This window comes from Pantherophis guttatus, chromosome 5, assembly GCF_059756535.1.
Source record: "Pantherophis guttatus breed Tessera chromosome 5, ASM5975653v1, whole genome shotgun sequence".
In the NCBI taxonomy this organism is placed as follows: Eukaryota; Metazoa; Chordata; class Lepidosauria; order Squamata; family Colubridae; genus Pantherophis; species Pantherophis guttatus.
Genome location: NC_142067.1, coordinates 51345570 through 51359976, shown reverse-complemented (window position 1 = coordinate 51359976; position 14407 = coordinate 51345570). Strand labels below are relative to the sequence as shown.

Below are 14407 nucleotides of genomic sequence, written 5' to 3'. Positions count from 1 at the left end.
TATGTTGGCATAAAAGCTCTGAAGGAAGCCAGCTTTTCGGTAGCATTCTTTTCTTTAACATAATGTTCCTTTCGGATAGCCAGTTTCTAAGCTTCTTTCTGATCCTTTCCTTTTCAAACAAAACTCTTATTATTCCAGAGTAATCTCTAGCCCTTTTGCCATCCTTTCATACCACTTGAGAACTGCTGCCTATGCAAACTACCCCAGCTAGGACTAACCTTCAAGATGAGAGAGAAAGATTGGTTGACCTCAGTTGCCTTCCTTTCTTTTCTGAAAGACTCAGATTGGGTCCAGAACCATTTCTTCTCATTAAAAAGGAAAGGAAAGCTAGAGGATTGTAGTGATAGAATGGAGTTAGTTATTTTTCATTTTTAGCAGCCATTACTAAGCTTGTTGGGTGTGTGTGTGCGTACACAAAAACATGTTATATGTACCTCCTGAAAAAGATATATTTAGTAGATGATTGCATTCTTCTTTTTAACAATTACCATACATTGATTTTCAGCTAGTATTGCTGTTCTGCAATCAATTGCCCATTGTCGATGCTCATGAATTGTCCTTATGCAATAACTGCTTATAATAGGAGCAGATATTTAAGTTGTTGTTGTGATTGCAAGGTAAATAGCTATATTTCAAAATAAAATTTTAAATTGTTACTGAGAGTAGGAGCAAATTGTCACATTGCATAAATGAATGTTAAAAATGTTTTAAGTACATACTGTTCACATTTCTGAATGAGATATCCACAGTCTTGGTTTTTCAGCTGTGTAGCTGTGAAAAGGGCAAAATGTAAATTGGATTGGTGAGATAGCCATCAGTTATTGACAAATCTGCTTTTAACTTGGTAGACCCAACTCAAATTTTATTAAAAATAATAAAGATTAGAAGACTATAATATGAAATGTCCCTTGATGGGTTTTTGAACCTTCCTAACTAAAGATATAATCTACATTGAAAGGGGATTTGTTTGTGCTTCTAGTGACTTGCCTGCATAAGAGATGTTGTACACTAATCCCTCTGGTTTTCAATAATGGTAATTAATATTGCTTAACGCACTGTAAACCGCCCTGAATCTCCGGAGAAGGGCGGCATATAAATCAAAAAAAAAAAATGTATTTAGCAGCACTAATTATAGCTTGAACATTGAGATATAAATATTAGAGCATAAAGCCACATTGGGATTCGGATGGAATTCCAAGTGTACTTGGTGAAAGTTAGATCCATTGAAATAATTTATTTCCAAATTAGGGTTAACTGAATGAGGTTGAAAGATTATATTTTAAACATACTTATTAGACATTAAAGCGTGAACAGTTCTTTCTTTCTTTCTTTCTTTCTTTCTTTCTTTCTTTCTTTCTTTCTTTCTTTCTTTCTTTCTTTCTTTTTTTATTTATTTATTTATTTATTTATTTATTTATTTATTTATTTATTTATTTATTTATTTATTTGATTGATTGATTGATTGATTTGTATGCTTGCCCATCATGTGAAACATATCTCTGGTCAGTTAATAGCAATAACAACATAACAATAAAACAATCCAACAGCAAACATGGCATTCACTCACTCAAAGACATCTATCCAGCTACACAGTCTCCTGAGATCCAACCTTGTTATCCTAATGCCTAATGGAAAAGCCAATTCTTAACAACTTTCTGAAAAGCTAAGAGTGTGGGAGACTGCCAAACACAAGGGGGAGGGTATTCCACAGGATAGGGACTGCCATAGAAAAAGCATCCTTCCCAAGCCCCATTAGATGGCAACGTTTGAGGGAAGGGACCTGGAGCATGCCTACTTTATCTGATATAGTGAGATAAGCATATACCCTCAGAAGAGAGGTGGTCCTGCAGATAACCTGTTCCTATGCCATGGGGCTTTAAAGATTATGACTGACACTTTGAATTATACCCAGAAAGAAACTCAGAGCCAGGGCATCTCACACAGCAATAATATAATATGGGTAAACAGAGAAGCACTCAGTGTGCTACAAGCTGTTGTATTCTAGAGCAGCTGTAATTCCCAGATGGTCTTTGAGGCTAACCTCATGTGGAATATGTTGCAATAGTCCAACTGGAAAGTGACCAAAGTACAAGTGACTGCAAGGCTTCCCTGTTGAGGAATGAGAATAATTGGCATATAAGACATACTGTATCCGTGCAAAGGTCCCCTAGCAATGCCTGTCAGTTGCACCATCTCTGTTGCTGAGCCCTCCAAAGGTCATCCATAAGCATTAACAATGATGTTTCTGTATTATGTCCTGTGTTGTAATGGAATGTGTGGATGACTTTGGGGGTCGAGAGAAAGAGATGCTGCAAATATATCAGCAAAGGTGTTTACTGCTGGATAAATGAAGGAGGAGACATGGCTTGATGAGCTAAATCTACTTGATTGTATGGCTACATTAATAGCAATTTGCAAGTCGGATAGTACAAAACATCCCACTTCTACTTTTAACTGTTTGATCCATTAGGGTGAGTCTTTTCTAAGTTTCTTTCTCTGATTATTAAGTCACTGGGGGCTCCTACCTTTCTTGTCTGATTAAAGCCTATACAGCATCTCCTCCCGTCTTTCCCCAAGGTCATTCTCACATTTCATTATGCTAGGAAACAATCAGACAAAAGAAGTAGGAGCCCCAATGGATTATCAACTAAAGGAAGAAAATTGGGAAGAATCTGCCCATAGCAATAAAAATATAGCCAGGACCATATATTGTGTTTAGGATTTCTGGGACAAGTTTTGAAGAAGTCAAGATTGAAATTTAGGATTTTTATTATATTATATGAAAAGTAACTGGAGCATAATAAAATATGGGATTGATTTGAATTTGGTGACTTTCTTTAAATTCAATATTTGAAAGGACAGACTCAAAATGTTGTCAAGATAATAGCTTTCCTCTTTGCAAGCATAGAAAACAAGACCTACCTTTCCAAGTATTCCAGAATGGTTTTCTGCATAGCACAAAGATGAAAAATTAATCCTTCTTGTGTCTGGAGCTCTTAAATAGGATAGACCAAATTTCTGTAATCCTTTTTGTTTGGTTCGTTTGAATAACTGATTACATTATATTGCTTTAAAAACTACAGATCATATATCAATATCAGTATCAATAGTCAGAACAATATAAATCATAAAATGAGATTAATAATTACAGTAGTTTCTATCCAGCAAATTAAAAATGTTATGTTAATAGAAACCTAATACAATATAATTAGATGTAATACAAGTTCATATAGAGAGTTCCTCTCCAGAAATGGTTTCAGGTTGAAGTAAATTCTGTGTTTGATTTACTTGTGAACCATAAAGTTATTCTGGATAGTAAGGCATTCCCTCAGGTTCATTAGCCATTCTTCTGAGAAAGAATTTTGTGTACTTTTAAATAGCTATAAACCTTAATTGTTACATTACAAAAATTAAATTTTACCAAATTCCTTATTTGGTAAAAAATAAAAATACATAATTGTAGGCATATAAAAGAGAATTTTTTTAAAAAAGCTGAAAAGCAAATTCAACAAATCATTTTCCAACATTATTTAGTATTCCAACATTGCGACCAAGTTGGAAAAATCCTCAATTCTGTTCATTATATTTCAAATAATTGTTCTCATATTTAGAGAACTGCCCTTTTTAGTGATCTGACTGGATTATTACACCAGTGCTAAAACATATTACATCAGTTTTCTCTAATATTCAGTGTAAATATTTTTCTCCCATTGAAATTCCCATTGTTGCATATTAATTATTGTATGTAAATTCTTCATATAACCATATCTTTGCTTTGTTAGAATTTATAGACAAAGTAGAGAGCTTCGAAATTTATGTTACAAGGTTTTAAAATAAAGTCTCAACTTCCATAAACCTTATGCTGTGCTGTTGCTGACTTTTCAGGATAGAGACTATGGAAACTGAAGTGCAATATATCTAGAAAAAAGATAGCTTTTTAAAAAAAAATCAAGATACCTCAAATGGGCTAATTTAGAGAGAGTATGTCCAAAATTCACAATCCACAACTCCCCTGGAATTGAAATTTGGCAAATTTTATAAAAATTGTCATAAAACCAGTGGTGGATTGCTCCTGGCTCGCCCCGGTTTGCACGAACCGGTAGTGGCGGTGGCGAGAGGCTCTGCCCACCTGCCCAGATGTCATCAAAAATGCTCTGTGCATGCACAGAAGCTTCTGCACATGTATAGAAGTGCCACACATTCACAAAATGAGCGCATGCACCTGCGTACTACTGATAACGAACCGGTAGCGCCAGGATTTGAAACCCACTACCTCATGAAAGAATACAAAATGTCATAAAACATTTCCTATGGTGATGTTTGTGCTACACAGATCAACATGGACTATTTTTAAGGCAGATACATCTTTGAATGTATCCCCACATTTCTAGTGAAGCCAGCACATTAGAAGTTCTGTCACTGCTGAAGGCAATTGAAGAATCTGGTAAGGAAATGTCTTTGAAATGATGATCCAGCAAGGCATGGGTTGCCTAGTGGCTATTATAAACCATATATTTATCACTCTCTGCCATTTAATTTTTCTACGGCATCTAACATAGAGCTAAGATACAGCAATATAAAATATTAAATATTACAACAGTAATACTATTTTCCTTCATTAACTTAACATGAAATTCTACTGTATTGTGCAAATTGCTCAGTGTACTGTTTTTGCATATGTTCCTCAACTGAACTGAAAGTTCAAGGACTTATTTAAAAATATCTTTCCTCTGGCAATAAATATTATGTCAGAATGAATGTAAATTATGGCTAAAGTTAAAATGATGTGTAAATCATATATTGGCCAGGTAGGTAGTATACAAATTTACTAGGCATCAGTGTTTCCATTTTTTTTAAAAAAGAAATTTCCTGTGAAGATTCAGGAGGAATCTGCACTTTCACTTATGGCTAACATAGAATAAATGTTAAAACTTTTCATCTGGGGAATATAAAAATAGCATTGTTGCTGCTCTTCTGAAACAAATGGCAGGTTGCCTTTTTTTCTCTCGCACCAAAGAACTAAAGAGAAAAAGAGAGGATTCAAAGAACTGAGGAGAAAAAAGGAAGTGAAGAGAGGAGAGTTAGAAATTACTGCCCATGAACACCATTTAGTGGTATTAACAAACCTGAAAGCCTTTTCTGTTATCTTAATAGTAGAATATTTTGAAATGATTGGAGTTTGAAAATGGATGTTTCATCATGTTTTCTATTTCTAATGCTCAGGTGTGAGTGCCACTGCAAATGTAACAAAAATCAGTAGGTGGTAATCAGGGGTGAAATGCTCCTGGATCGGACCAGATCACCCGGTCCGGTAGTGATCTTGGCCAGTGGTTCGGTGATCTGGTAGCAATGGCGGAGCAAAGCTCCGCCCACCCACCCAGGTGTCATTATTTCCTGGTTTTAACCAGAAAGTAATGTGATTTTTACCTTCTGTGCATGCGCAGAAGGTTTTGCGCATGCGCAGATCTGCACGTGCATGTGATGTGCGCACGAGCGAAGCGCGCGCGGGGTGCATGTGTTTCCGAACTGGTAAGGAAAGTAAGTAGATTTCACCTCTGGTGGTAATGGTTTAAAGGCTGGAGACATACAATAAACCAAGGGGACTTCCACACATAGGATAATGAGACTACTAGCTATTGTCCGTGATATCTCAGTAGATGGTAGAACTATCTGAGGTTGGCTGATCCCCTCCCTACAAAACTAATCAGGAGTGGCTCTCATTAGCACATGGATAGAAGTTTACCAAGAAATCTAAAAGCTATAGCTTCAAAACAGAAATATGTTGATAGAAAGCTATAGCATCCCACTTCCATGTCTGCAAAAAAGCTTTTCAAGGGCTTATCCTTGCAATCGCCATAATTGAAGCTCAGTTTGAGAATCTTGAGTCATCACTGAAGCTCAGTTTAAGCTCACTTTAAGAATCTCAGTTTTTATATGGAGGAACCTGCATATTCAGACCATTATGTTCTGGATGCTAATAGCAGAAACAAAATATGAGTGCTAGTACTGTTATTTTTCATGTGCTGTCCATTTTCTTGCAAGCAGGATGATTGACAGGGCTTCGAAACTCAGAAGCTGGAAACTGGAAATTCAGAATAAGAATGATAGATGTCAGAGAACAAACCGGAGGAACAAACCACAATTACCATAAAAAAGACCAGAAATTTTATAGGCACAAAGAGCATGGGAAGATGTTGCCTGAGTGGAGTTCCACTGGGAAGCACTCTTATATTTCTTCCTTCTCAGAAGAAACTAGTGGCCAGTTTAAGAGCAGCTAATCCCAAAGGCTTTTTTTAACCAAGAGCTGTCAGCCTGGGCAGTGCTTCCATATTACTGGGATAGTCAAAAGAACTTTGATTTTAAAGGCTTGATATTGTTATATAAAATAAATGATTTCAACCAGTACAATAAACATTTGTGATTCTTCCTCCTACCCTGGCACCTCACCATTGCATATGCTGTATATAGTCCAAATATAATGGCTTTAGATAATTACAATGATTTGGTTTGCTCTTTGTATTGAATGTACACATTTTAATTTTGCGCACACAATTGAAGTTTTTGAGTTAAGGAAATCTCTTGATTATATATTATACATTTCAAGGACATCTTGTGAAAATTTACAAAGAATTGCTACAACTGATGAGAAACTATGTTCAATTAGATGAGTGTTGTTTGGAAGAGTTAACATTTGCAGTTAAGTATATTTTTCAATCTTTTTTTTCCTGAATGATTTTTCTTTACATTTTTCTATGACTGGTTTGACATCTGGTGCATCATAACTAATTTCTGTCTCAATTCCTTTATGAAATTGTTCAGACAAGCTGCTTGTATGCAACTAGTTTGCTTCTTCAGCATTTTTCTTGTTCTATCTTGCATACTTTGAAAATATATTTAAAGGTAAATGCAAATAATCCTCATATTTTGCTGAAAGGCAAGACTGTTTGCTCCAACTTAAAAGGAAGTTTTTATTTTTGTAAACATCATAAAATATGAAAAATATCTCTTCTAGCATGTTCTTGCAGTTAAGATAGCTTTCATATAGACCACCTTAACAGTTTCTTAGGGAAACAGGAAAATAACTAGTCCCATTAACATATTTCACTGAGATGAACTTGGACTTTTGTCATCAAACATTTAATCAAAAACAGCTGCAACCATTCATAACACTGTAGTAATCGTTCCATGTGGTGCACATGTTTGCAAAGCTTGTGTGTCATATTCATATTTTACATTTTAAGATACATGCATAGACTCAGAAAAAGTATGAAGTACACAATGGTCTGAATAGCTTCTTCATAGCTTGATAACATTGATTAGCTATTATTAACCATAGAGACAACTAGAAAATCCACTCTTGAGTTATGTGTTCAGTTATAACATGACTGTTACGTGGAAGTGCCCCTAGGATCTCCAAAATCTCCATAGGATTTCATATCTAAATCTATAACTCTGTATAAAACAACCAATCCCATCCTGAATGCCCTTTGTATGTATTTGGAAAATTACACCAATGCATCAAGAGGACACCCAGTTGAGGAAGGCTAGCATAAAACATTACTTCTTTAATATTTGAAACAACTTTCTGTATCTGCTATAATTTCTCTTATTTGTGTTCAAGAATGATTTCTGTCCATCACGTGATTTTAAAAAATGCCATTCAATATTTATACTGTAAGCTTGATGGGGCATAATAGCACAGCTCTCGCTATACCATAATGAAGATTTAATTGTCATGAATGCCCTAAGATAAAACAGATATTGCCAATAGTAATCAAACTGTTGAAACTCTATTGGCCAATTACTACTATTATAATTTTCATTATTTTCATCAAATACTTTCATTCAAATCTGAGCTCTATCTGGATTCAGTTCATCTTCCTCAATCTCATTGTTCCATTGTGTAAAATAACTGTAGCTGCTTCTCAGAATGTGATAAAATAATGTTTACTACTGGTAAAGCTTAGGAATGGAACATCTGCCAGCATCATAGGGGCCAAAGGTGATATAGTGATCACCCAATTCTATAGACTTAAAAAAACTAGGTGTGAAATCCAGCAGATTCTGACAAATTCTGGAGAACTGGTAGTAGAATTCTTGAGTAGTTCAGAGAACCGGTAACAGAAATTTTGACTAGTTCAGAGAACTGGCAAATGCCACTTCTGGCTGGCTCCAGAGTGGGGTGGTAATGAAGATTTTGCAGTATCCTTACCCCAGGAGGAGAGGGAATGGAGATTTTGCAGTATCCTTCCCCTGGAGTGGGTGGGAATGGAGATTTTGCAGTATCCTTCCCCTACCACACCCACCAAGCCACACCATGCCCACCAGCCACGACCATAGAACTGGTAGTAAAAAAAATGGATTTCACCACTGGTTAAAACGCGAGCTTACATGGAACTATAATATGTAGCAATTTAAGTATTTAACAAGTTTCCCTGGAGCAAGCCAGGTCTTACTCTGTCAGTATTTTTCTGCTGAAATATCTGTAAAATTCCTGCATTAATATATAGGATTATGAGTGTGGCTTCTGGGAGGAGGTTATCAGTTTTGCCTGTGGCAATATTGCTGAAATTTTACCGAGAAGCAGTAATGACTCAGTGTATCACCTGGATCAGTTTTTGACAAAGAGGGCAAAAAACTCATAATATGAATTCTGCTTATAATTGCCCCCCCCCTGTTTTGGCTGAGCACCAGAAGCCTCAAGGAGAACTGAACTATGTCTATAGTCTTTTAGGGGCTGCCCAGTGATGCAAGAAGTCTTGGAAAGATGGGGACAAAAAATACTTTAGGAAAACACCAATTTGAGGATTATTGCTGCTTTTCCTTGATTCTTGGATCCAGAGGAAGAGCTGGCAGTTATGGGAAAGAACTAAAGGATAGGCATTTGAGAATAGGGTGGAAAAGCACTTCACCAAAAACTTCCATATAGTGATATACAGAATAATCAGATACCAACATTTTAGTTAGAACTGATAAAAAATTATTGCCAATTTGTGGGTTTTGAAGCTTGCAGGGGATTTTGTGGGGTGGGAGATGAGAGAGAGTATTTGCATAAAATCTATATAGACCCAGATGCTTATATTTTGTATTAAAGCCTCTTCTGACTGTCATGCCATATCTTAGCTTTCCAAAAGGTATTTCCAAACTAAAGTTTATGCAGACAAAATATGATATAATCCATTTACTCACAATGGAATTGGAAGTTTTCATGGTTGAAAACCAGTCTAGAGCTTAGTACTGTATGCTGGAATAATGTAAATAACAAGTTTGAAATTGTAAGTAGTGAGGTCTGGTAATTATAAAGAAGCATAATAAAGCTTTCAGTTCAATGGAACTGCCAGATTCAGGACAGATCATCTTGGAGAACGTCTATGTGGTCATTCAGAGTCAACATTCATTGATGGCATTTATTCCAAGTGATGCACTTGGAAGGAAAACACTAATTTGATTTCAAGGGGAAGAAAAATCACTTGATGGGAAGTTTGCTACTTTTGGCTGACTGGATAAGTATGTCCAATCTGGCCAATATTTAATTAACCTTTCTTTTCTTATTAATGATTCTTACATAGACTGTATATAAGAATCATTTCAATATGAAATATTTTTATTTCTGAGTTAACATTTCAAGTAAACCTGTGATTGAATTGTAGCTGTACCTGTTGTGCTCCCTTGGCAGGGAGGGGGATGCTATGCTGGCTTGTTCTTGGTTTTGGGGGGGGTTGTGCTTCATTGACACTGTTCCAGTTTCCAGCGTGCGCATGCGCACCGGCCAGCTGGTCTTCATGCATGCATGCACGCCAGAAACCGGAAGACCAGATGGCGCACATGCCGGGTGGCTGCTCTTCCAGTTTCCGGCACGCAAGTGCGTGCACGTGCACACTCCCATTTCAGCACTCAGTATTGAAAAGGTTCGCCAACACTGATCTAGAACCTTCATTCATTTTGTAAATACTTTTTTTAAACATTCTGTTTTTGCTACTGTTAAAGAAATGACTTGAGCAAGATAATCTTGCATTAACTTTCTATTTTAAAAATTCCTCTAGCACCTGTTAAATTTCACACAGGGTAGTAGAGATGGTATATTTATGGGGGTATGTTTGTTTAAAGGTCATGGTTTGAAATTCCTTCCCCAAAATTGTAAAATACCTGTAACTTTTCCAAATTTGGCAAAGATTGAAATATGTGAGTTTAGTAAACATGTGCTTCCTTCCTGTATTTTTGATATTTACTACCAGTGAAGTAATGTACATCAGAGCAAAAATAAACTGTAGTAGCTAACATTGTCATTAAACACTTTATGACATAATACAAAATGTCATAAAACATTTCCTGTGCTGACATTTGTGCTATGCAGATCAACATGGACGAATTTAAGACAGGTACATCTCTAAATGTATCCCAGCTTTTCCGGTGAAGTTAGTACCTTAGAAGTTCTATCGTGGTTGAAAGCATTGAGAAATCTGGTAAGGAAATGTCTCATCTGAAATGATGATCCAAGGTATCAGAGGTTGTCTAGTAGCTAATTCTGGCTTGTCTTAAATAGGTTTTAAAGAAGAGATTGGACAACCAGTTGTCTGAAATGGTATAGGGTTTTCTGCCTGAGCAGGGGGTTGGACTAGAAGATCTCCAAAGCCCCTTCCAACTCTGTTATTCTGTTATTCTTGTTTGCTTGGAATAAAGAACAAGCCACAGTTTCCTATTTATGCTTAATACTAACGAAATCTTGACTACAGCTGTCCAAATTTGTTAGCTAAACCCACTGGTAATGGAAGCCAAATAGAATCAATCAATCACACATTAATGGTTCTGGTTTGCTGTATTCTGCCTTACTGTTGAAGTGTTACATGTGAACATAGTATAATTTATATGTGTTTTTCATAACTATTCTTCTGCCTTACAGGCTGTCTGCTTTTATTTGAGACCTGCATCTTCTGCAGAATACATAGAATGAAGGAAAGTTAATGATCTGTAGCTTAGATAATTTTTTAATGCCAGCAGTCTAGAAAACCATTGAAAAACAATACCGTCTAAAAATCTTTACTGCTTATTTACTGATTAGTACATTTACATTACCTGTTTCTTCTTAACTGGAATTCAAAGTGGCATATATGGAATTTCCATATGAAATCTCATCTGGTGACTGTTCAGACTCAGACCCATATTTGTTTGGCTAGGTTAGCAACACATTAAGGCATATTTTTGAATATACCATATGCCAATAGTGAGCATAATTCTTGGGTGCTTAATGTTATGAGCAGTACTGTCACTGTCCAAGGTGGAGATGTTAGAACAAAAAATTCCAAGACTTGTAGCTGTACAGAAAATGGTTAACAGGGGAGAAAAAGCTCTGGGAGAACTTGCAAAAGAAGCTATTACCATATATAGCTATCTAATTGCTGTAGAATATTCTGATAAAGGAAGAAAGGCAAATTCTGCACGGTAAAACTGAGGATAATTATTTATATAGAACATTTATATAACCACTTATCTTATACCCCTAATAAAGAATTAAAACAACATAAAAACCATATTAAAACCATTAAAACCACAAAAACACCAGCAGTTCAGTGTATTATGAGCTGACTGCAGTCTGAACGTGAGCACCCCTTTATAACAGAGTTTTGGTGTACAGAATTCATCTAAATTCTTTTCTATGGCCCACTGATATGACTTATTTCTTGATGTATATGTGATTCATGCATTTCCTTTGACATCAGCCAGTCTGCATTGCTTCTTGCTAAGATGGTACATACAAAAGATCAGAATTGTGATAGTCAAATATTTGGTATCTGTCAAAAGGATGCCAGTCGGTGGGTTCCTCCCGGTTCGGCCCAGTTCCCCCGAGCCGGTAGCGGTGACGATATGATGTCACCGAACCGGTTCTGCCCCCCGCCCCCATCCCCCTGCATTATTCTTACCTTTTATTTGGCCCCACCCCCAATCTATTGCTGCCTCCTGAGTCCCAGCTGATTGGCTAGAGGGGAAAAAACTGTTTAAACTCTTGCCTGGGGGCTTCAAAGGGCCACCCTACAGCTGATCAGTGTTAAAAGAAAACAAATGGATAGACCAATGCCTGCAAAAACAAATGAGTAGACTGGTGCCTGCAAAAATAAATGGGTAGACCAGTGCCTCCAAAAACAAATGCGTAGACCAGTGCCTGCAAAAATAAATGGGTAGACCAGTGCCTCCAAAAACAAATGAGTAGACCGGTACAGCTCTGCAAGCAGTTAAAAGCCTGGTAGACCAGTATCTCTGCTAAATCCTAAAGAATTGTCACATGACCATCAAGCTACGCCCACAGAACCTGTAGTAAAAAATGTTAGAACCCACCCCTGATGCTATATGGCTTTTCTGTGCCATGCCACACACACAAATTCCAGAATGTTATTTCTTAAATGCAGGTCAATCCCATGCAGAAGAAGACATATCACGCAGTGTAATTTTCCTGCTTTAAAAACACCAACAATAACAAATCAAACAAATATACAGTGAAATCTCTGTGGAACATCATAATATAGCTTATAAAGAACTCTAAATTTAAGCTTACTTAAAAAACCACTCCCATTTGTTGGATGGAGTGATTTATTGGTCATAACAGCTGAGGCTGGGGGAGAATAAGTCACCTGCTTGATAACTGCTTGATACATATATTTTAAAGGATAATGCTTTACGTGACCTTCTAATGAACCCCTTTCAATTCAGTGTAATTAATCATAACATATTGAAATGCCAGTTGAAATATGTAATTGTTTTCTTAGTTTTAATATAGTGTTTAAGCAATGTTATAGAGTACAGCATGACATCAAAGTTACTCGGTGCCTGAAGCTCTAATACACTTTTTTGAGAGCCATTTTTTAAAAATGAGGCAACTCATGAAAATGAATAGAAAGAGAAGCAGTGATTGACAGCTTGCTTGAAGCATGTGAGTTGGAATAAGATGCAGCTGAAACAGCATTTGATGTAGTGTTATCTACATCTGTTATTCAAACTGTGAAGGTATGAGTAAATTATGGCTTCACAGCTGAGGAGCAGGTTATAGATTCACATTTTTTAAGCATCTGTGTCCATTAATCAATGCCACATTTTTAAATGGGTCAAGTACATTTTCTGTAATTTACCCAAATCTCTAGACTAGTAGTTCCAACCTTTTCCTTTGGGTAGATTGCTACATTATCACTAAAACTTTGTTAAGGATTATTGAATAAACCGGAGACTAGCAACATAACGGCGTGGATATCCTGGCACAAGTAGTTTCCATTAGATGCAAAAATTAAATAATATTTATTATTGATACTGAGCAATCTTGTGAGATTTTGGCTATTTAAAAAAATAATAATAATCTGAATTTATTATGATAGCTGCACTGGAGACAGTCTGCCATAACTGTGTACTACAAGCTATACATCGCAAATTTGGAAACACTGTGTTAGACCACTTTTCACACACATCACCCCGGCCTCTGTTTTGCCTTTAGATGCCTTCCGGCAGGCATCTGAAAATGAAAACAGAGACCGGGGTGATGTGTGTGAATGGCGGCAAATGGCCGCAGAAGAAGTGCCTGCAGAAGAAGGCGAGGCAGATGTCGGGGTGTGCGAGACCTGGTAAGTAGGGCAGCTCCACCCACCATCCCCACCCTAGCTTATTTTTTATCTGTGTAACTCCCCCCACCCATTGCACCCCAGAGTGGGTGGGGTCTTAATTAGGGCTAATTTTGTGGGTGGGGCTTAATTTGATCGCATGTGCATAAAAATGTGATAGGGCTTCTTTTCAAGGTGGGTTGTCTTTTTGGAGAAACACGGTAGAAAAAAATAGGTAGTTCTTCAATGCCACACCTTTTGCAGTTTTAGGCCACACTGCCCAACTATCTCTTAAACTGAACGCCCTGATTGCTAGCCATATGCTCGCTTACTCACTCACTCGTTCAATCAATCAAACAATCCAATCAATCAGTCTGTCAACTCGCTAAGATCCCTGGCCTGCTGACATAATCAGGATTGCTTTCTCTATTATATACAAATGACAGTAATCTGAGATTTTTCAGCATCACCCTTCCCCCTGCTAATTATTTGTTTGGAGATATTTCTCATTCTACTTTTTCAGTACAAAAACTTGTTTCTAATACGGTATGATCCAATACTAAATTATGTTTTGAATTCTGGAGGGAGAAACTAAGAACTGATGCAAACATGATTTTCAAAATTGTAAGGTAACACAATTCATTTTGAATTGCCATTTCTATTATAAAATTAAATTTAAAATGTGTCTAGTTTATATTTTAAATATTTATAGCCTAACTCTAGTTGCCTATTCTCTCATTAATATTCTGGATTATTAGAAAAATGACCAAAAAAATCAACACCTGAAAAACTGTTTATCAAAATAAGAAGAGAAATGTTATTTAAGTATC

The 14407-nt window shown here is 36.5% G+C and overlaps 1 protein-coding gene across 17 annotated transcripts in view; it reads left to right on the top strand.

Moving 5' to 3' along the window:
• TIAM1 (TIAM Rac1 associated GEF 1) overlaps positions 1-14407 on the top strand; it is a 196862-nt gene that overhangs the window by 111105 nt on the left and 71350 nt on the right. Inside the window, exon 1 of one of the 17 annotated variants that reach the window (XM_034431242.2) lies at positions 10342-10463. The exons of the other annotated variants lie outside the window; for them this stretch is intronic. Coding sequence (XP_034287133.2) covers positions 10392-10463 — 72 coding nt within the window. The 5' untranslated portion in view covers positions 10342-10391. Of the gene's footprint in view, positions 1-10341; positions 10464-14407 lie in introns of those variants that run through there. 17 annotated transcript variants of the gene reach the window in all.